Below are 22,187 nucleotides of genomic sequence, written 5' to 3' on the forward strand. Positions count from 1 at the left end.
AAAGAAAAGAAAAGAAAAGAAAAGAAAAGAAAAGAAAAGAAAAGAAAAGAAAAGAAAAGAAAAGAAAAGAAAAAAGAAAAGAAAAAAGAAAAGTGTCATCATGTATATGAAATCCTGAGCTTGTTTGCACTTCAATAATTCAAAATATAGGATGTACACTGCTCTTAAACACATACTGGAAAGTCTGTTCAATACCAATTATGGCATTCACAAAGTTATGCAAGATTACATCTTTCAAAATCTGAAAAGTTAAATATCTCAGCATTTTACATTCTTATAACAGCTGTTGTAATGAGAATGGATTGACTTTTTACTACTTAAACATTTTCATTGCAATCTCTGCTTTTTAACTGTGACAATACAATGGAAGGCTGATAATAAAGTTCTTTCATTTCATAAGTAAGTTTGTAAAGAGGGCAGAAAATGCTTCAGAAAGTGCTTTTGGGAACATAATCACCCTTGCAGGATCACAAAAATACATTTTTTAGTATCTTACCCAAGTGTGGAGATAAGGTAAAACATTATTTTGTTACTCCCTGATTCTCACTACAAACTGTTTTTTAAAAACTAAACATTATATCTCAGACCACGTCTTAGTCCCAATGAGGACTCATTTCTCATTTTATTTTATTTTACAGTGTCTATCCAATAATTTTATATTTCCAATATTAACTTATTGAATGCACTGCCTGTCCTCTGACAAGATATTGCTATCTTGTATATTGTCATTGAAGAATGTTTCCTTCACAGGGTTACTGGTTGGCACTATGTCCTTAACAGCAAATTTACAAAGCTGGACAATGTTTATCCCCAAGAACTACAGACTTTACACATTAATTTACTTCAGAACTTCATTCTTCTATATCTGGTTCTGTGAATTCAATGTCAGTGGTATATATTCAGTATTTTAAATTATGCTTATTATTTTTACTTTTGCTTGCAAGGAAAGCAGCTTTATGAGATCATTATTTATAGGATGATGGTCAGGGCTATCTCCTGGAAAGAAAAAATTTTAACCTTGGGTTATTTTACAAAAGGCCACCCTTATTTCTTTATTAAGTAAGTGTTTACCCAAGGAAATAATTTGAAAATCCATATCCTGAGTCAGAAATTGATATACAGGGCAGAATTCAGTCTGGTATTGAAACTTCTAAAATTAGGTACCTATAAGTATGCAAAGTATTTAAGTTTCCATTAGTCAAAGGACATCTAGTCAGCACAATCTATAGAACCTAAAGGATGGTTTACCTTTATATGGTACCCAATGACAGTGGTACTTGCATCAAATTAAACTGAAAATGCAAAGGTCTAGTCAAAACAAAGGGAAAATTAGTTGTATAGGTTATAAAATGACATCTGGGTAACAGTTTGAGCTGGCAGCATCATGGAGAGGTTGTAAAAGAATATCTCTAAAATAGAATGCCCAGTATCTATAGAAACTCCATACAGAGCAGAATGTGCTGGCAAATGCCTTCTCACCTGACTCCCAGTTCTCCCTGGTTCTTCCCTGCAAATGTCTGAACAAGCAACTTCTGTGTTTTCCTGAGATTAAGATGATTTTTGTCTGGGATTTCAACTTGTATCAGCATTCTTAGATAACTGTGCACCTACACACTAGTCTTTCGTGGTTCCTTAAAATGACACACAAGAGATGTTGCTATTTTTGCAGGAAGGTGAGAATGAAGCCAGGAACATGTGGGTCCTTTCAAAAGTGCTAGACATTTTCTAGACTAAAGAAATAAGGATAATTCTAGAGACTAGATCACAGAGTTGTGGACCTAAGAGTACCTTGTTCTCTAATTTTGGCTGAAATGCTAACTTACTGTGATATTTAGACATCTGTATATTTCCTTGACTGTGATGAAATTTTTTCTATTTACTGGAAAAGCCTGAGAGGAAAAGAAGATTGTGTCTGATCAGTTTTCTTGTGTAAATCAATTACAAAAATATGAGAACAGAATGGTCTGCTTCAGATGAAAAAACAAAAATATTCTCAGCAGTCAACTGTACAGGCAAAGTAGGTAAGGAAAGATAGATAGACGATAGATAGATAGATAGATAGATAGATAGACAGATAGACAGATAGATAAAAACAGATGGTTTTGGTAAATTTAGCATAGTTTTTCTCTGTGTTTACAATGAAGAATACGCAATTATAATTCATATTACGGTGTATGTTACCTAGTTTAAAATTCGTACATATTATTCAACATAAATAACATTAAAAGCATGTAGAACCTGACATCAGATAAATATATATTGCAGTATACAGAACATGCTTTGTTGATTAGTACAACAAAGAGATGGATGCTTCATATTTTCAACTGTACATCTTGAAGGGGTGGTGGTAGATATTTTTATGTGTTTTATTCCTGTGAGATTTTAATCTCTGTGTGTACATGAAATTATGAAGTATTTGTGTAAGCACACACACAATTTGTGTACCTAAAACACTGAATGCTTGATTGTCCACTTACAAGAAGGAGAAAGAAGGGGAAGAATGGGTTGAAGATGTGATGTGCATAGAAACAGACACTGTTGACTTTTTCCTGTACACATTATAACTTTTAGAGTGTAAACTGTTTAAAAAGAAATTAGACTACTTCCTGAATGCTGCTGACTCTTGCTCTCTTTTTAGAATCCCTGTACTAGCTTCATGACTCTATGTTGTCTAGATGCAATCAGAAATTGTTCAAATGAAATAATTATATTTTGTTTAAAATATGTTTTGTTTGTGTTATTATCTGATACTTTATATATTTACATTTTAAGCTATTTTTATATTATAATAAAGCAGTGGCTTATTTTTGTGAATAATCATTTAAAACTGAGTAGATATCAAAGCAAGTACACATAGCCATTTAAAAGGACACTGCTCTATACTGCAGTTAAAATTGCAATCATGAAGTAGTACAAGTCTAAAGGATTTAGTTTTAAGTTTGGTCAAAATAATGTCCTTTTTACAGGCTAGGCATACAAATGTATCAGATTCATTATAAGGAGTAACATTATTTTTCTGGTTCTCTATTGCTCTTTATTTCAATATATGCAATCCCTTTATTTTTGACATTTATGTTGATGGAGTGACTCTTGGATTTCTGCCAATACCTGTGGCTTGATTCTGGTTCTATGGTCCAAATCTGGCATGTTGTTTAAGCCTGGGCCTTCTATTGAACTACTGGTAAACTTGACATCAGGATCATATTTATGTGAAGTTATGAACTAACAGTAACATGATGGCATTTTAATGCATGCTTTCGATATATGTGAAGTTATTTTGTGCTACTTCCATAGCTATGGGTAGATAGAACAGTGAAGTCAACCACTAGAAATGGCATTATTTGGATAACATGTATCATCAAGAATCCTAACTATAACCTCTGAAATTTAGAATTATATTACATACTCCATTACTTAGAACAATATCGTGGATTGCAGAATGTTATCCCCAGCACATGCACTTGAATGCATATGTATATTATATTTAGTTAACTAGCTAGGCAAGAAATCTCTCTTACTCAATATTATCAGAGAAGATGATAACATTAAAAAGCCATCACAAATACACCATGCTTTCAGCTAAAAACCTATTTAGCCATAATCTAGCAGCTCTTGAACACAACAGGGTTTTTTTGTGAAATTGCTTTGCTTGGAGCTGTTCATTTAGCATATTACCTTCCATTTAAACTTGCTTAAATCCTGACACACATTTGTATTATTCTCATTAAGGTCTGGCCACCCTGCATAGCTTAAGCTTAATAAAAGATCTTCTATTCAAATTTAGTGGTAAATTGTACAAATGTTGCCCTTGCAACCTTTAAATCATTTAGAATTTTAAGTGATAAACTCAAAATCACTATTTTTAATATTTTTTCCCTGTTTCTGGGCATTTCAATTTCCATGGCTAATTCAATTCATATCAGGTACATTCCTTTAAGCAAATGTCATGTTTTATCAAATGCAACATTGGCCTCTAGTGTTTCTGTTTTAAAAGAATTCGACCAGCCTAGCGCATAGGAGAGAACGGTAAGTTGAGTTGTATTCACATTAACCAGAACAAGGCTGAATTAAATACAGTAAAAGCACAGGATATGGTAAACCTCATATATAACCCCTACTTCACATATAACCTCTCATAAACTGGAAGAATAATGTAAGTTCATATATACACATTATGCCTTCTCTGTGCTGAAATGGAGTGCATGACGAACTAGTCTCATTTAATGATTTGATGTTCTCTTGATCTGTTTACCTGGTATACACTGAAGAACTGCATGTACAGGATAAGATTCTAAGTACCACAGAAAAAAATATGGAATGGAAGTATGGATAACTAAGGGAGGATCAACAAAAAGATGTCAATAAACTGGTATATCTTATCTTAGGTTTTGCAATATGATGCAAGTGCATAGCTACTGTGCTACAAATATTTCAATGTATTTTTCTTAATATTGGGATGCTTCAAAGAATGAAAACCTTAAATCCATCTTCTTTATCCACTCTGCACTGAATTGCTTGTCTAGATTTAAATTCTGAAAGCATGAGTCATGAAAATAACTCCATATTTTAATGACAATGGCCTCTGGAAATCAACTATACAGAAATATATTTTTCGGTTTTGTTTTGTTTCTGTTTTTTTTTTTTTTTTCATTTTCTCCCAAAGGGTTATTTTCCACCAAATAGGCCGTTTTCAAAATTTTAGATTGAATACTGACAGATTTTGCCAGTGAGGACACAGACATTGATTGACGTCATGGATAGGCACGTGAAGGTCTTTGCTTCCCTCTAGTGACTGGTTCAGGAAGAGATTTAACTGAATCTGCTCATCTTGCTGAACTTTGGCACAGAGATTCAGCGAAAGACTAATTATGTGTAAAGACACCTGTGAGTTCAGTGAGACGCTGATACAGCATTACAGTGTGTATACTTGTGATAGCAATTGATAAAATATGGCAGATTTACACTGGACATGTCTTTGACTGTTTTTGATGGATTTTTACAGTTTTATTGGGCAGAGATATAATTTCAGTGTTAACAACTCAAGAACAACTATTAGAATTAGAAGATGACCTCTAGCATGCATTGCAAAATGCTATTTCAAACATTTATTTAAGGTCATTTTGCTAAAAACCACTTCTTGTAGTAAGACAGACCAGAATTCAATGAATTACATGATGTTGGATTTATCAGAGAGAATACCTAATAATTCAGGACATTTAGATCCATACATTTTGAAGTAAAGACAAGTAAACCTATACTCTGCAAGTGTTAAAAATTATATTGTAGCATACTGCCCTTATCATATTACTGAAAGTAGGTATATTTATACCAGTTGTTCTGGTTTTTTCTGTACTGACTGCAAATAAATTTAAAAGTAACAAACAGCATGATTTACTTACAAGCATTTTATACACATGATCTGTACCCCTACTATCAAAGGAATAGGAGAGAACGGCAGAAGGATACTTTGCACAGCTCCTTGTCACATGGATAAGCAAATATTCCCTAGGTTATTCAATGTCTTTAGTGATGCAAGTAGATTTCATTTTGTTTAAGGATGGTATAATACAAGGACCTTTAGTGCTGTGGCACTACTTCTGTTGGATAAACAGAGTTAAATTCTCCAGAATGGGCAACAGTCATGAGATTATCCGAGTGAATCAGAAGAAAAAATAAAAATATCATTATAACACTCTTTAAACTTTAGAGATCTGTTTCATGGCAGGGGAATGGTATTGGCTTTGAGAACAGTTAGAGAGCATCCTCAATTAGGACTCAGGAATTTGGAACTCTAACTCTGCTTTGCTTCCATTATGCTCTAGTTTTCCCTATCTGTAAACCTGGAAGGGTGATAGGAATCTCTGTGGTTAATTGCTTTTAAATCTACAGGTGTAACAAACTTTAAGAGGTATATCATAAAAATGAAAAAATGTTGCCAAACTTTTGCAGTTGCAATTATGCTATATTGTACTTTTGGAAGCCGTATTTGATTTTGTAAACACTGTTTTCCTCTACAAGTCAGCCCAAGTCCACCACCATGCTGGATTTGCAGATCCCATCTGGTGCATTTCTTCTAGAGGTATTATTAGTGAAAGCAATGATCACATTATATTTGACTTAGTAACATACACGAATTTTTCAGGAAACGTAGCTACAAAACCACATTACAACCAATTTTTTTCTGCTGTGAAGTTTATTCACACTGCTCAATTATCTTTTGTCCTCATTATACACTAAAGATCTGTCAAAAGTCCAATTCATATCTTTAAATTTGATTATGAAGATACAATCGCTAGTTCCTTTTAGTCACATTTCAGAATTTTAATTGCCTGATATTACAAGAAACCACTATTTTTAGTTTGTGAAAAATCTACATTTACAGAAGGGCAATAAATAGCAATTGAGTTCTCAATAAACTGAATTGATTAATCACACAGTAAAAATTAAAAAGAAAGTGAATTTATTAGCAGGAATTAATCTGATTTCCTTTTTTTATTATAAATCTCAGCAGGCCATGTAAGCTCTGTTCATAGCTGTGTAGGTGTTAGTGAAGAGCAGTGTTATAAAAAAGTACTAAATTATAAATTCCTCCCATATATACTGATTCATTTTGTGTATGACTTGAGCAAATTTTGGTCTGACTGTTTCAATATAAAGACGCTCCATTTTATATTGTACAACATTTCACAACTAAGTTTTCTGCACTACAGTATAATCTTAGCAGTTTGTGAATTGAAAAATTTTAAAATTAGGTCCTGCATGGCTTGAGCAGTGGTTTGCCACTTGATCTGATCTGATTTGGATCAGTCAAAGCCTTTTGGTTGTCTGCAAGGGAGTTTGGATCAGGTTTTTCACTCCATACTGTTTTAATGAAAAAGAATGTGTTTCAGTAGTCTTCTAATTCTTTACACAAGACCATCAGGAGGAAAAGATTATGTAGTGTGCAATCACACAGGTTCCACTATGGAAAGTTCTTCATAAAAGTAGGCATTCCAGGAGGTATTTATCTTCTGAATAAGTTCATTAATGAACATAAGCATAGAAGCAATATGGAAAGAGAATTTTCTGCCTTGAAAAATGTGATAGAAGCAAAGTCTGACTGTAAAGCCGGACCAAAAAGTCTGACTAAAGTCAAAGGAAGAAGCTAAGCTTTAGATGGAATATATTTCCAAACTATACTTACTCTCATTCAATTTCCTCCGTATCTTTCTGGTGACAAAAATAACACAACTGTAAGGTAATATAAAGTAAGGAGAGGCTACTATTCATATTTCCATAAGCAAATTATTACTTAGGATATTCTAATTATTTTATGATTAGCTTGACACATTTTGACGAAAGTTATAAAGAGTCGTCTTGAACATATTTTCAAAGGTTCGCAAGGCTAGGACAAACAAAAAAAATAACTCTAATGGTCCATCGTGTTACTTTTAAAAGTCAAAGTGGAGAAGAGAGAGACACAGCAAGCAGATCAGTACTCCCTGTCAAAGCAAGCAAGCTTAAATTGTAAAGCCGAGTCGTATTCTGCCCTGTAGACAGAAAAATCACCATTAACTAGTAGACTCTTCTTTATTTGCATTGAAGAAATTCCTTTATGGACTATTTCTCCAGAATTGTATCCAGGGACAATGGAAGAAAAATAATTAAAAGCTCTACGGGATAATTAAAATAAAAGTAATTGTAAACTTTTTTTAACCTTCTTTTTAATGGAGGATGTGACAATACGTCTGGAGTGAAATTGTGAAGATATACAAATGTATACGATTTGTCATGTCTCGTATATAGGTATTCATAATTTCACATAACTTTAGGGTACCAAATCTAAACCACTACCAATGTAAATTTGTATAGCAGTGGGGGAAAAAGATAGAACAGACCTACCATTTGTCCTAAACTAAAACTGAGTCAGGTCAAAATTCCTGCAATATTAAAAATTTCAGCTAATTGCATTGTAGCTCTGCCAACTGTATAGTCAGCAGGCACAAACTACTATGAGCACACATATGGACGAATAAAATGCTGTCATACTGTTATCCTTCTGCAGCAACTGGCAGAAAAGACTCTCAGAATACTAAATCCCTTTCCTACCCAGTGCTGTGAGATGTCATGTTGCACTGCATACAGATGTGGAGCATACCAGCAACAACTGACTCTATCCTGTGGAGAACACCTGTGCCCACATTATGTCCAACACATTTCTAAAAGAACAAACACCAGCTACATTGTCAGGCCAAAGTTTCATGGATCCTAGAGATCCATAGTGCTGCTTTTTGGCTGAGGTAGAGTTCATTTTCTTCATAGTGGTTAGTATGGGGTTATGTTTTTTATTTGTGCTGAAAGCAGGGTTGATAATATAGAGATGTTTTTGTTATTGCTGAGCAGTGCTTACACAGAGCCAAGGTCTTTTCTGCTTTTTGTACTGCCACACTGGAAAGGAAGTTGAGGGTGCATGGCAGGCCAGGAGGAGACACAGCCAGGACAGGTCACCCAAACTGACCAAAGGGATATTCCACACCATATGACATCATGCTCATATATAAAGTGGGGGAAGAAGGGGAAAGGGTGGAACCTTTTGAAGTGATGGATAAATCCAAGTGACCATTGTCCATGATACATTTGCTCTCCTGGAGATGTCTAAACATCTGCCTGCCCATGGGAAGCAGTGCATTAATTCCTTGTTTTGTTTTGCTTGTGTGCATGGCTTTTGTTTTACATATTAAACGGCCTTTATCTCAACCCATACATTTTGCAGCTTTTACCTTTCTGATATTCTTCCCAATCCTACTGGTGGGAGAGTGAGCTAGTGGCTGCATAGTGCCTGTTTGATGGCTGGAGTTAAACCACAGCATCCAGACTGTCTGTTATGGCACCTATCACAGACATAAACATCAGAGATGGCAAAAAAGTTCAAGAGAACTGTCTGGACTGCCACAAAAAATGGCATTCTTTAAATGAAAATGTATGCATGCATACAAGGATTCTTTGATCACTTGGGCTTACAGAGCCTTACCCAGACTTACATAAAACAAAACACTGCTAGGAAAAAAAACCTGACAGTGATATGGCTAAGATTTAGGTTTGGCATGGTCACAAATACATAGAAACAGTGGTAAAATTAAATAAAGAGGTGCTGGGAATCAGCTTCCCAACCCATGAATATTTTCCTAAATAGTATGGCAGAGTTCCAGCAGGACACATTGTGAGTAACACACTCCAGAGAAGCTGACAGCTCAGTGGGCATTGGCTGCTCCTGTAAGGCTGAAAAGTGTATTTCGAACTCAATTAACTTATATAAAGAAAAAATTGATGTGACAGTCCCTGAGGTCCCCAAGTAAATGCATCTAACTATTGGATCACTTGCTAGTTGAGACTGTCTTCTTTTCCTTTCCAGAAAGGTAGGAGGTACAAAAGAAAAACTTTCAAGTTTTGTTTCATCTTAAAATCTTTAAAATCACTTCTGTGGGGTAGGAAAGTCAGCCCTAGTACCTTTCTCTTTGTAGACTAAACCACTGGAATTAATGTATCACAAACAGTTCCTGACAGCAGGGATAGTTTGCTCATACAAACTATCTGAGCAAAGCAAAAAAGACATAACTCTTTCTGGAGTTTTTGATTGGTTGGTTTAAGGAACAAAATTTTTTCTCCTGGGAATGTTAATTACAAATATTCCATACATTTTCCCACGCACTAGAAGGAGAAGCATTCAGCATCTTAAGACTTTACTGAAGGCAACATCTAAATACATTTTCTGAAATGAATAGATGAAGATATCACTCAGATTTCTGAGAGGGAAAAGTCACCTCTTACATACAACTCATGCTACCAGCTTTGTGTAGGAAAGCTGGAAGTATCAAAGGAAGCACCAGAATTCATAAAAAGCCTGGTTTCAATCAACACAGTCAGGTGTACTCTATATTTTGGGATAATCAACTGAAATAAAATGCTGAATTATTGGATTGAGTTTAATACATGACATAATATCTTATTCTTTAGTTGCACTGTCTCAATATTGTACACATATTTGACTAGCTGCCTACAGAAAGGGCACAAGCCTGCCAGCTTGATGAATGAAAAAACTAAAACATAATCAGAGGGAAGAATCACCGTATCTCATAGAAGGAATAGATTAAAGCTGCTTTTGCCAAAGTTAGGGTGACCAAACTGTCAGAGATACCAATGGCAGTAGGATAACCTTGATGATATGATGTGATTTAAGAGCTCACAGATGTAGAACTTTCTTGAAGGATGGATGTCAGGGAACTGTAATCATTGTTTCATTTCCTGAAAAGCATGGCCAAAATCCAGATAGACAAAGCTTTCCTTGCTGCTGGAGAAGTATTAAACTGACAAGATGAGTATCATTTACCAAATGTGAACTTGCAAGGCATGCAGATAAAGATGTAGAAGTGGGTAAAAAGATGGCAAAACCCATTAGAGGTTACTGCTGGTTGTATGCTGATGATAAAAGCTAACACAGGATTCATCTGAAAACCACTTAATTTAGAACACCTGACTCACAACAGACGATCAGTTAAACCCCTTCAACTAAAAGAGGGCTACTTTTTGTTGGGTTTATTCCAAAATACTTGCTAAATCCTGGTTATGCAAAAATTACTCCATTTGGAATGATATGAGTACATCACAGCTCTGTAGGATTTGCAATATGAATTAGGCTATTAACCCATCAAATCCAGTTGCCTGCTGCTGAGGACGACTAATTCCTGAGGCTTAGAAAAAAGTGGGGAAAAAAAAAGAAAACAAGCCACCAAGAACCCAATATAATAATGGGCACCTAACTATTTCTTTTTTAAGATTGTTAAATAATAGGAACTGAGTCATCATTATAGAGCTTTCATAATTTAAAAATCACAATGTCAGAATACAAATTTTGAAATATTCCTGACTAAATACAAATACAAATAAAATGGTCCAAACCAAAAGGAAACAGCATTACAAAAATAAAGTTTTGAATAAGCTTATGCTCCCACAGCTAACACTATAGATATTTTTTTTCCAAAAGGGATGGAGGAAAAAAGTAGAAGTTTGCTCTTGCCATTGCATACTCAGGTAAGAGAGAGTGTCACATTCTCATACAATAGCACACATACACGTGCCAAACACAGTGGTGTCCATGCAGATCTTACAGATGCATCACATCTTATTGAGAATATTTGAGGGCTTATATCACTTTTAAAAATGGATGCATCTTCAAGAATACCTCCAATCTTAAATTATTTTACCATCTTCAATGGCTACACTAATATACCTAGAAAATATATCCTTCAGTATAACAAAGCATGTGTTTCTCCCTCAAAACCTCAGACTATTTTATGTAAGTTTTACATCAATTTCAGATGTTTCAAAAGTTTGCTTTTCCATTCAGATTCCAAGCATACTGAAAACAGTACTTACAGGTACCACTGAACTTCTTTATAAGCAATACTAAGACAAATACCTGCAAAATGAGTGGTGAGGACAAAATATATTTGTTTGCAATTACTTCACACATTTGTCCCAAATACCTGCATGAAATCTTTTAATCATGTTCTTAAATCCACAGCATGGTTTTTTTTTTAGTAGTCTAATTTCATGTAAATGTGTCCCTGATACTGTGGACTTGAACAGTGATATCAGAGTATGTGCTCTAAATACACAGTGCTTAAAGCAATGCATACAGAAAATGATAAAAACCCACTATACCACTCCTGTGTAAGCAAAACTTTGTAAAGAGGAAACAAAGAACTCATTCAAAATCTTTTGCATTCCATGTGCTCATAATAATGCATAATATCAAGTCTTTCATGTACTTAATCCCACAGATTTCATAGAAATTGCATACTATGGTGTTGCTGGCAAATAATGGCATTATGATTCTTTTGCAGAGGCACAGACCATGGTATTACTTGTATTTGGAATGATTTCTAGTATCATGTCCAAAGTTTCTCATTTCTGTACTATAATGTTGTTTCTCAGCCACCCATGTACTGATGTAAACCCAAGCTCAAGGATGAAAGTACACACAAAATCACAGTCATATAATTTCTAACACCGCAGATGAGTCTGTATAATAAGACATATAAAATATACCTGAATAAGAAGCACAACATCAACTTTAAAATAATATGACAACCATATAGGGATACTTCTTGAAACACTTAATCTGCATGTATGCAAAATTCACCTTGACTTTAATGGGAGATTTACTGTGAAAGATTAATTCAGCAAATTACAACTGCATAAACTTGGGATTCTTTTTTAACCACACTGATTATACTGCTTTACTTTCATACAGTAACATTTTCTTTTTTGCTATAGAAGGGATACGCACTAAAAAAAGCAGAAGAAGACTGATAGTAAGCTTTCACTGCTTAGTATACAGCTATTATTTTAATAAACTAAAATGAAAATTTCAATCAACTAAAATGAAGATTGCTGTGGGGATCACACTTAAAAATTATGTTTTTCCCTGCAGTAACAGAAATGGGAGCCTTCCTCAGTTATTTGTCTCATCATTTACCCACTTGCTTGTTGCCCAGCAACTACCATCAAGGAACTACAGTTCTTAGACATCCTCATTTTAATCTTGAGAGAGCAGATTAAAATTACTATGTGAGTAATCTCTTCCTGGTGAGATATTGTATTATTTCAATTTACACAGCGGCAGAAAGGAAGCCAAGTGAGTGGAGAATCCAGTACTTTCACTCTGTCAAAGGTTTCTTTTCTCTGCCCTCGTACCACCCATTTACTGACCAACTACTTAAATATCATTAGGTACTTTGTAATATTTGAGCCATAGCAATAGAAGCAAACATCTGTCACTTACATTCTTGAATCATCCCAGAGCACACAGTAGGGATTCAATGTGCCCTAAAAGAAAACAAACAAACCTATTAGTTACTGGTGTACAAAAATATGTGTCATGCTTGATCTAAAAATTTATTTGAGTCTCCTCCGACAAGATTATCCTTATACTCTGATGAATTGATACCACTGAAGTGGCAAAAGCTTAAGCTTAATTCTTATAGAGTATTTTAAAGCACTTGAACCTAAGAGCAGACTACTTGTGTGTTCTCTGCTTAGACAAGGTAAGCATAAAGTTGTCTATTTGGCATACTCTAGTAGAAGTGAAATATGAGATAAAAGTTAATCTGTTAAGAGACTGGACTGAACACTTCTGGTGTGTTTAGAAACAGAACTTTAGACACCTTAGGAACTTGGATGTCAAAACCAGTAATGCCTTTAAAAATTTTATGCATATGTTGGGTAAAATGTTTGGAGGTCAAGTTTTCAGATGACCCCACATTCAATATTAAAAGGATTTGTCAATTGTGTCCTAAATCAGTGGAGCTTTTTGCTCAAAATATATATATTATCTCTGATGTGGTTGAGCTTTACAATCTCAGCTCCAATCTCTTCAAAAACAATGGAAAATTTCTTATTTGATTTAGAACAGGATGAGAACCTATGTTTATTACATATCATTGAACTATGGGGAATGTTTTGGGAAATTGAAAAGTATTATTACTCATGTTTATTTTGCTGCCTAGGAAGAGTTGAGACAAAATTAAAATTCACTCAGATTGACTTAGAGGCACTTAAAACTGCAAAACCATAGTCCTGTTCATCATAAGCTCTGGGTATTCCCAGAAATCAGAACTATATAAACAAATTATATAAAGTACAGAATAAAAATATATTTTTTAAAAAAATTGAAAAGTGGTTTGAAGAAACAAATACTATTTTTGTATATCAATGTTAGTGAACAGTGTAGATGCACTAGATATAAAAGTAGTTTCATATAAACAAAGCACACCTTAATATTTCATTCTCAAAAGTGTTTTATTTTTAGAAAATAAACATGGCAACCTGTGAAGTAAAAATCTATTAAATTTTTAAATCATTCCATCCACCTCTTTGTCAAAGATAAAAAAGGTCCTTCTGGAGATGCTTGTGAGAGAGGCATTTAGGGAAACTTTGAATCTCTGGTTCAGTATTTTGCTGACTGCATTGAATTTCATGAGTAGAGTATAAATATTTGAAACCAACATATACTTATGGCACTTTATATTTACATAGCACTATACAAACATAAATAAAGAATGCTCCATTCCCTGAAGTATTTATAAGATAAAGAAGAGGAAGGGGAAGAGGGCACAGGACAAAGCACTGGATAACAGGCCAGTTGAGATTCAGAGACCAGGTCCTGCATCACTAGGCAAGAGCTTTCAGATACATAGATGGAAGAGGATATAGAAAGGTAAGAATTAGGGAAAACAGAATGTCGATGCAGAATTAACTTTTCTTTAAAATGTAATTTTATAAAGAGTATTAATTTGTATCCTAAGTCTGGGTGAAGAAGTTCTACTTGCAATCTGATATAGCTATATGCATATTAAAAAAGTACTCCTATAGCTGCATCATAATAAGGCTTTGCATTTCTCAGATCTAGACCTCTCTTCTAGCAGTGGACATCATACAGTTTATGCTTGGTATTCCCACAGTGCAAGGAGAATGAATTAAAAAACATTTTTAGAAAAAATGTCCATTATAAAGAAATCTACAAAATAGAGGGAAATAAAGGCCTTTGCAGAAAACTGAAACATGATAGAACTGCTGTCAGATCACACACTTCAATCTCTTTGAAATGTATTCAAATAAAAAAAAACAAAACAGTATGTTTGGTCATTGCAGTCACTAATGAGAGATTAAGCAGAAACATGGAAAGCGGGATAAATATTACTTCCATTCCTGAAGGAGGGTATGAGGGTTTGCTCCATCAGGACTGGCAGCTCGCCAGGGTACAGCAGCCTTTCAGAACTTCTTCCTCTTTTGATATCCTGATCAAACACCCTTCAAGTACTGCGAGGACCACAAGAAGCCTGTCTCTGTGTATGCTTCTTTGCTCTTAATCTGTTGCTCCCTTTTTCACAGTACCTCTGGGTCTGGCCTCTTGGTGATGTCTCCTCACACCGCTGCTGTTGAGCTGCCTCCAACAGCCACCACCCTTTGTGGGGGCAGTGCTCTTACCAGCTAATTACTCAGCTGCAGTGAAGGAAGCAGCTATTGTGTCCATTAACATTTATGACTGCTGTAGTATTGATTTATACATTACAGTACATTACTTGGATATCTCATTACTTGGACATATGTGTGTGCCTACTTGTACGTATCTCTGCCTAGCAGATAAAATTGAATTTTCCAGATGTGATTGGCAACTTGGACAGCTACCCAGCACAGTGACAACTGTGTTTTGTAGCCAGGGTTTTCAGTCTCACTGAAAGCTTGATGTTCTATGCTACTGCTGGCTCATTACTTTAGTATCCCTGGAGTAAACTTCTGTGCTGTCAGAAGGTGAGAGTTCATATTCTCTACGGAGAAAATAGGATTTTGTTTGAGTTGTGCATTTTTTTAAAGATTGCTTTAGTGTCTCTTTAATCAAACTACTGGAAAATTGTGGTCACAGTCATATACATGTTCACAGCGCACAAGACAAAATATCATGTGCTCTAAGTTATGCATTGCAACCCACATTCCACTCTGGTCAACTCTCTATTGTATTTGAATTTATCTACAATCTTCAAACAATACATGTAATTGTGATTTGCACTTCCTCCAAAAAATCATCCTCCAGTTTTATTAATAAACTGGTTAGTTTTGATATGAAGAAATCATTAAAGATCTTGAATAAATTAATATTTAAAGGCTAATTTTATTTAGTCATATTAACTCTTTTTATCTCTTTTAAGTCTTTTCATACTCTACTTAATTTAGTCAGTTGATAAGGAAGTAAAAAAACAAATGTGTGGATATCGTCCTATATATTAGTAGGCATGGTCTAGAAAATGCTTATAAAATTAGTCATTAAATCAATTTGCAAACAAACTGTTCTGAATAGTAAATAAAATTTCAAGAACAAAGTTTTGAAAGGAACAAATATAACAAGGAGATCTTCAAAAAATCAGATGAAAGAGAATGTATTTTATTTTCTGTTTAATAATTAATCTATTTAACTGACATAATGGTTAATCTGTGATCCATTATTATGTAATGTTCAAACACTAAAGATATATTAACAGTAGTTTTATCTTTCTGTATGCAACATAAAGCTTTTTCTATGGTAATATATTATAATTGAAATGACATTAGAAGACTAAGACTTGAACAAAAATCACCAAATGTTTAAAGGTATTAAAACTCTAAAACTGATCCGTATTCATAGATTTTCCAGAGCAATATATTATCATTGTATCTGCCAGTCCAACTCATATATTCAGGTGGATTAGGAGTCTATATAAATATAGTATGTATGTAAAATTAATTTAAGGGCTGAAAACTTTATATAAGCTCTTGATGCTTCTCTGGATTATATTATAGGACAAAAAGTGAGCCAAAAAGAATAAAAAGGGTCTGATATGTATTGGCAAGGTTACTGTCATTTTACTTTGTCAAGACATGAGCTCATACAATATTAATTAATATTCAGCTACTGAAAGGTTGCCAAAGCTAGGTGACAGTTGGTGTCTCTAATCTGAACTTTTGTAACAATGAAATTTCATTTCCAAGATTTTCACACTTGGCAAAAACTTGCTCTGTAAATTAACCAAAGGGATGGATTAAAAAAAAAAAAATTCCTCTACGAATTTTCTAGAATTTCATCTTCTGGGGACAGCAGTTCAACCTTTTCTTAGTATAGCCTTGCCCATGTTGTGCTTCTATTAATAGGTTGTGCTTGGCCTAAAAATATTTTCAATGCTGATACACTGTTTATTGGTATTATTTTCTTTTATAATTGTTTAATTTCTTTTCTAGCATAAATGAGCAAATTAATGAGAATTTTTTTTCTTACCTGCTACCATACACTTTTGTAAGTAGTAATTTCAATTTCGAAATATAAATATCATAGTTTGCGATTCATTTAAGTAGCCCACCAATCACTGTTGAAATAATAGATCATACAATCTAGCAATGAAAATTACCATAAATTCTTCCTAATAATGATCTTAGTAAGATCAAAATGAGTGTTTTATTTCAAAAGTAATGAGTTTTTGTCCTGATATACAGGATTAACTTGTGGTTTACTCCAGCAAATATTTTTTTCATTTTTAGCAAAATATCTGACAGGAAGGACAGTTATGTTAATGACTGATATTTTCTCTTAATATATATGATATAACTTAGGTTGGAAACAAAATGAAATGAAACATCTTAAACAGAGACCCACAAACCCCCAAATCTCCACAATTCTTTGTCAATAAACTTCTGATCTTATTGAAAGGTACGGAATCAGGTCAGTTTATATTCCTCTATTCCTTTTTTCTGCCTAAGTTTTGCTGAGATGTTCTTTGCATTAGCACTTTTCTGGGAACAGAATGGCAGGTCATAATAACCATTGAGGGCAAAATAGTTTCTTCCAATCTTGAGTAAAATGTTAATTAAAGGTCTAGAGTTCAAAAAGTTTCCTTCATACTTTTGCCCAGAGTCACTAATCCAGTTTTGCTACTGACTGAAATATTTGGAAATTCTCCAGTTTAATTGCATCTATATGACCACTTCCATAACTGTTTATAACTAAAAACCCCAGAGCTTTAAAGATTTTTGCATAACAATAGCATTTTCAAAAGCTTTAGTAACTGTCTTTTCTAGTTGACCCTTTATGGCTTTATTCACAGTAAAGTCTAGCTCTTAATAACAAAAACAGACAGAGTTCATATGCTGTGCCTTCACATAAATTACTCTTATGCTTGTTATTTAACATTATTTTCCTAATACTGTACATCCCTGTGACTGTTGAAGATTACTAACAGCAGAAGAAAAACTCTTCATATTTTTGGAAATAAAGTTCCTTTTTTTTTCAGATCTAAAACATTTTTAATGTGAGATTAAAGCCTCAAAAGTACAGTTTTAACGATTGCACAAAAAATCTCAAATATTTATAAGAACTGTAAGTTAAATTGGGACCAGAGCATTTTTTTCAAAGTCTGCTAAAACAAGTAAAACCTGGTTTTTTAGTACAAAATAATGAAAGCAAAGAAGAAAAGACCTGAAGAACTATGTATGTCTATGACCTATGCAGGGAGCAAAAAATTAAGCATTCGGCACAATACTACATTTCCAATTGTAACCATCAAAGCATTTAATGGAAACTTTTCAGTAGAAATTGCTATTTAAATGAAAACTTCAAAAAACACAAAACAACAATTAATTTTGTTTTGCATATACACATGCATGAAACAAGTACACACTACCCTCAAAGATTGTTAGACTGTTCCCGAGCTTAAATTTTAGAAGTTAAACTAGGTTTTATTAACTGTTTTTTTAAACAATGTCTCTTTTTTCTCTCATATGATCTGACAAATACTCTCGTAAGAGCATATCAACTATCCTTGTACTTACATTAGACAGATGGGCCAGTTCTATCTCCAGGAAAGAATCCGTAGTTTTGGGCTCAGGTCGTATAGTAACAACAATGATTTTTGAATTAACAACTGTAAAATTCCTGTTAAAAAAAAAAAGTAAAAATAGAAGATTTAACTTCGTATGAGGTTAAATGAGCCTTATATCTCATGGGGTATTTTCAGTGACTTTAGCTGACAAATATTCAGCGAGAAACCAGATTTGTTTGGAAGTAGTGAAAACACTCACTTCCAACTGTACCCAATATATCCAAGACTAAAGAGCACCAAGGATAAGGAAGTGCAATTCCTTAAAATACAAGTTATTAATTAGAAGAATGTATTGATTACACAAGCATTCTGTCCATGTTTGAGTGCATCTCATTTGCTTTTCTCAGTATAGGCCCACTAGCTATGTTTTATAAGAGACAGTAATTTTTCTTCCAAAGTGATGTGTTGGACTTTTTTTCTCATTGTTAATTGTAAAATTGTGAAGATGGATGAGTGCAATGGGAGATTGTACAGTTGATTCTGTGCTCATGAAAAAAACCTGTTTCCAGTTTTTAAAAAACCAATGTATTTGGTATATGAGTGGGTAACTTCATCCTCTAAATACTTATTAAAATTTAAACCAAGTGCTCTGACTTAAATTCTGCCAAACCACATTATTTTTATCTCATATGTGAGATTAGATTTGGTCCTATGTTATCGTACCAGGTTATGCAAAATAATGATTTTCTGTGAATTTTTCTAATACATCATCAGTTTTTCTTTTATGTAAAATGTGAATCACTATGTATCATAGCAACCTTTCCAGGACAGACCTAGTAATGCCAAGGTTATGCTACTACAGGCATAAAGACATGTTGACGTGATGTTCATGCCTGGGATCCTTGCTTCTTATGACCCTAGAACAACCATCAGTTACCAGCCTTACTGTTTCTGATGATTATTATGGTAATTTCTTTGCATGTAATGCAGCTTTCAACACCTCATAGAAAGACAAATTCAGTCATATTTAGGTAGATGTTATCAAAGAAGAAACTAGGCGGTTTAGATGTAATTATAATAGACAGTATAAATATTCTTTGGTTATTATTGTTGTTCTTATTGCATTTCTTATTTTCTTTAGGGAGTTTGTATTTAGGAGAGGATTCCATTCTCCTGAATCATTGAAACAGGAATTGCCATGGCTACAGTAATAGAAACTTAGCTCAGCAGGCACTTCATTCAGCACAAGGAATGAAATTATTCTTCTGGGGCAAGGTATGAGTTCTAGTCCAATTTTACTCAGCCAAATCACATAATGGAAATATAATAGAAGTGGCTTTCTATTTTACTTAATTCCTATTTCTTCTCTTTAGTGGCACTCTAAAATCTCACACATTGTTGAGGAAAACATCTCTCTCTATCAGACTAACATTTAATGTTTGGCAATATTTCAGTACATTCTGTAGAATGACAGTAGTTGAATATCTATAATTCTTCACAAGCAAGGTATAATTAAAAAAAAAAAAAAAAGAACAAAATTCCAAATAATGAAAAAACTGTTTTCTCTAACAGATCATGACAAGTGGAAATAGAACTTACTAGCTTTTAAGAGACTATGTCCATTTTGGAAATTCACACAAAGTAGTGTAAATATTGATACTTCAGTACTCTTTTACAGTCAGTCGTTGTGCGTCAATAAACTTTTCCTTGCTGTATCTCATTTTGGTGCAGTTCTGATGGTTCTAGCATGAGATCTGAAAGAGCACCTAAGTGCCTAGTTTATAACTTCAGTACATTTATTTTACCTCAGTTTCATGAAAACTCTGCCAAACCACTTACATTCTCAAGAGCCCCTATCAGACTCTTTCACCAGAAAATAAATATAACTGGCTATATTGCTGTGAAATGAAAACTGCATCCCTCATTGCTGTCCTGTCAGGGCTGAGTGCCTAGTCGCATATTTCATATTTAACGGTTTGGACAGTCTCTGAAAGAATACAATCTGGCAAGTATATTCCAAACTCACACAACATGTTAAGATGCCTCTGAACTACAGCTCAAAGCTTCGTAATCATGATAACTTCCCTCAAAACCACCAGTGTGATGCCATTGCTACCTTTGTTTAAGATATTTTTTTGAAATGACGGCCTAGTTCTGAGAACACTTATCCAAGAATTTAAGTAATCAGCTTTTACAAAATGTTCTGGAAGGTAAAATATGTGGGTTTCAGTCCCTGTCATGTTGGGAATGACATAAAATGGGAATGACCCATCTCACACTTCTTGGGCAAGTGCATTATCTTACAGATTTTTTATGATGGAGAGTGACTTCACCATTAGCTCTTTCTATTCTATCAAAAATAATCTAAAATTCAACTTTAATGAGAAATGAAGTTTTACAGGATGGTACTCTGCTGACTGTCCAGAAAGATGCTCATAAAGGTTAAGTTTAAAAATCAATTATTCAAAAAAATTTAGTAAATTCCTTGGGACTATGGCTAAATAAACCCTCGAAGATTTAAGACAGCAAAGTTTGATTGAGTAAAAGCTCAAGAAATGCTTCCAGAGCTGCTGTCTTAGAGTTTCTTTTCTGATCGGCAATATTAATAAAATAGAGTTATACTATTAAACTGTTTTCCTACCTGGGCATAAATTTTGAGGGTGTTTTTTATATAAGGGAATTCATATTGATTCTATGTGATAAGAAATTCAGATTTTCTTTTCTTTTTAGAATGACTCTGTGTTGCTAAAGAAAAATGAACTCATGAATAAGGCATGTTGCTATCTCAAGACAGCATGATCAAAATTACAGATCAATGTATACAAGTTTACAGAAAAATTACGAATGCTTAAAGGTATAATGTGACACATTAAATACCTGTCTGAGGTACTCCATCCTTAGTCTAACAAAGCTGACCTGAGGAAATTAAAGAGCCTTTTTGGTTGTACAGCACCTGAAGGAGGGGGTTAGGAATGCTGTTTCAAATGGGGAAACACAACATTTCAGTGCAGGAAATTTTAGCAGGAAAAGTATGGTGGTTGTTTAAGGAACGGAAAAAAAAACTTCATACAGCAAAATCATTGATTCTTTATTTGTTATTATTTGTTAAGGGAAAAGGTAAAAAATATCATACAGTATGGCAATATGCAATGTATTTCTTCAGAGTGCCCAGGAGATGAATTATATATAATATCTTTTAGACAAGTATTATACTGAGAATCAATTTTCTGTGAACCTAACAATAACATAAATATGCTCAGGGGTGCGAGAGCTGTGGAAATAATATTCAGTCTACAGTTCTGAAAATATTCAATATTTCAATATCTGCTATAAACAAGTCCATAAGATATTACAAGAACAGTGCAATGCAGCAAAGTATATTAGGAAATAGAATCAGTTAAAGTTTATTTACTTGTGCATGGGAAAAAGTAATTATTCTATTCTTATGAGGATGAATAAACTCATTTTATCTTTGTTTCCCTAAACTTTTGCTTAAAGACTCCTGGCAAAATTCTCAGAATAATATACATGTACCAGTAGGATTAAACACATTGCCCAAAAAAATTGTATATTAATGTAATTCCAAGTTCTCATCTTGCACTGTGTTTACAAGACTTACTTTTAATAGATTCTATGCCAAAAAAAAATCAAGCCCATATGGTAAAATGTGGCTAATTTTGGAGTTTATGAAATATATTTTATAGGCTGTCCAAGATAACGAAATCCTCATTTTACTCACAGAACACCTGTGATGTGCCAGATGGGGATTCTGTGGTCAGGTGCTTTGGAAAATTTTCCCTAAAG

General features: G+C 33.8%; 1 protein-coding gene across 1 annotated transcript in view; it reads right to left on the minus strand.

Annotated features, from left to right (window-relative positions):
- ADGRB3 (adhesion G protein-coupled receptor B3) overlaps window positions 1-22,187 on the minus strand; it is a 458,329-nt gene that overhangs the window by 172,367 nt on the left and 263,775 nt on the right. The window contains exons 15-16 of the mRNA XM_018077922.2: window positions 18,394-18,496; window positions 12,824-12,867 (exon numbers count right to left, since the gene is read on the minus strand). Coding sequence (XP_017933411.1) covers window positions 12,824-12,867; window positions 18,394-18,496 — 147 coding nt within the window. The remainder of the gene's footprint in view (window positions 1-12,823; window positions 12,868-18,393; window positions 18,497-22,187) is intronic.

This window comes from Manacus vitellinus, unplaced genomic scaffold (genome assembly GCF_001715985.3).
Source record: "Manacus vitellinus isolate BGI_N305 unplaced genomic scaffold, ASM171598v3 scaffold_4_pilon, whole genome shotgun sequence".
Taxonomy (NCBI): Eukaryota; Metazoa; Chordata; class Aves; order Passeriformes; family Pipridae; genus Manacus; species Manacus vitellinus.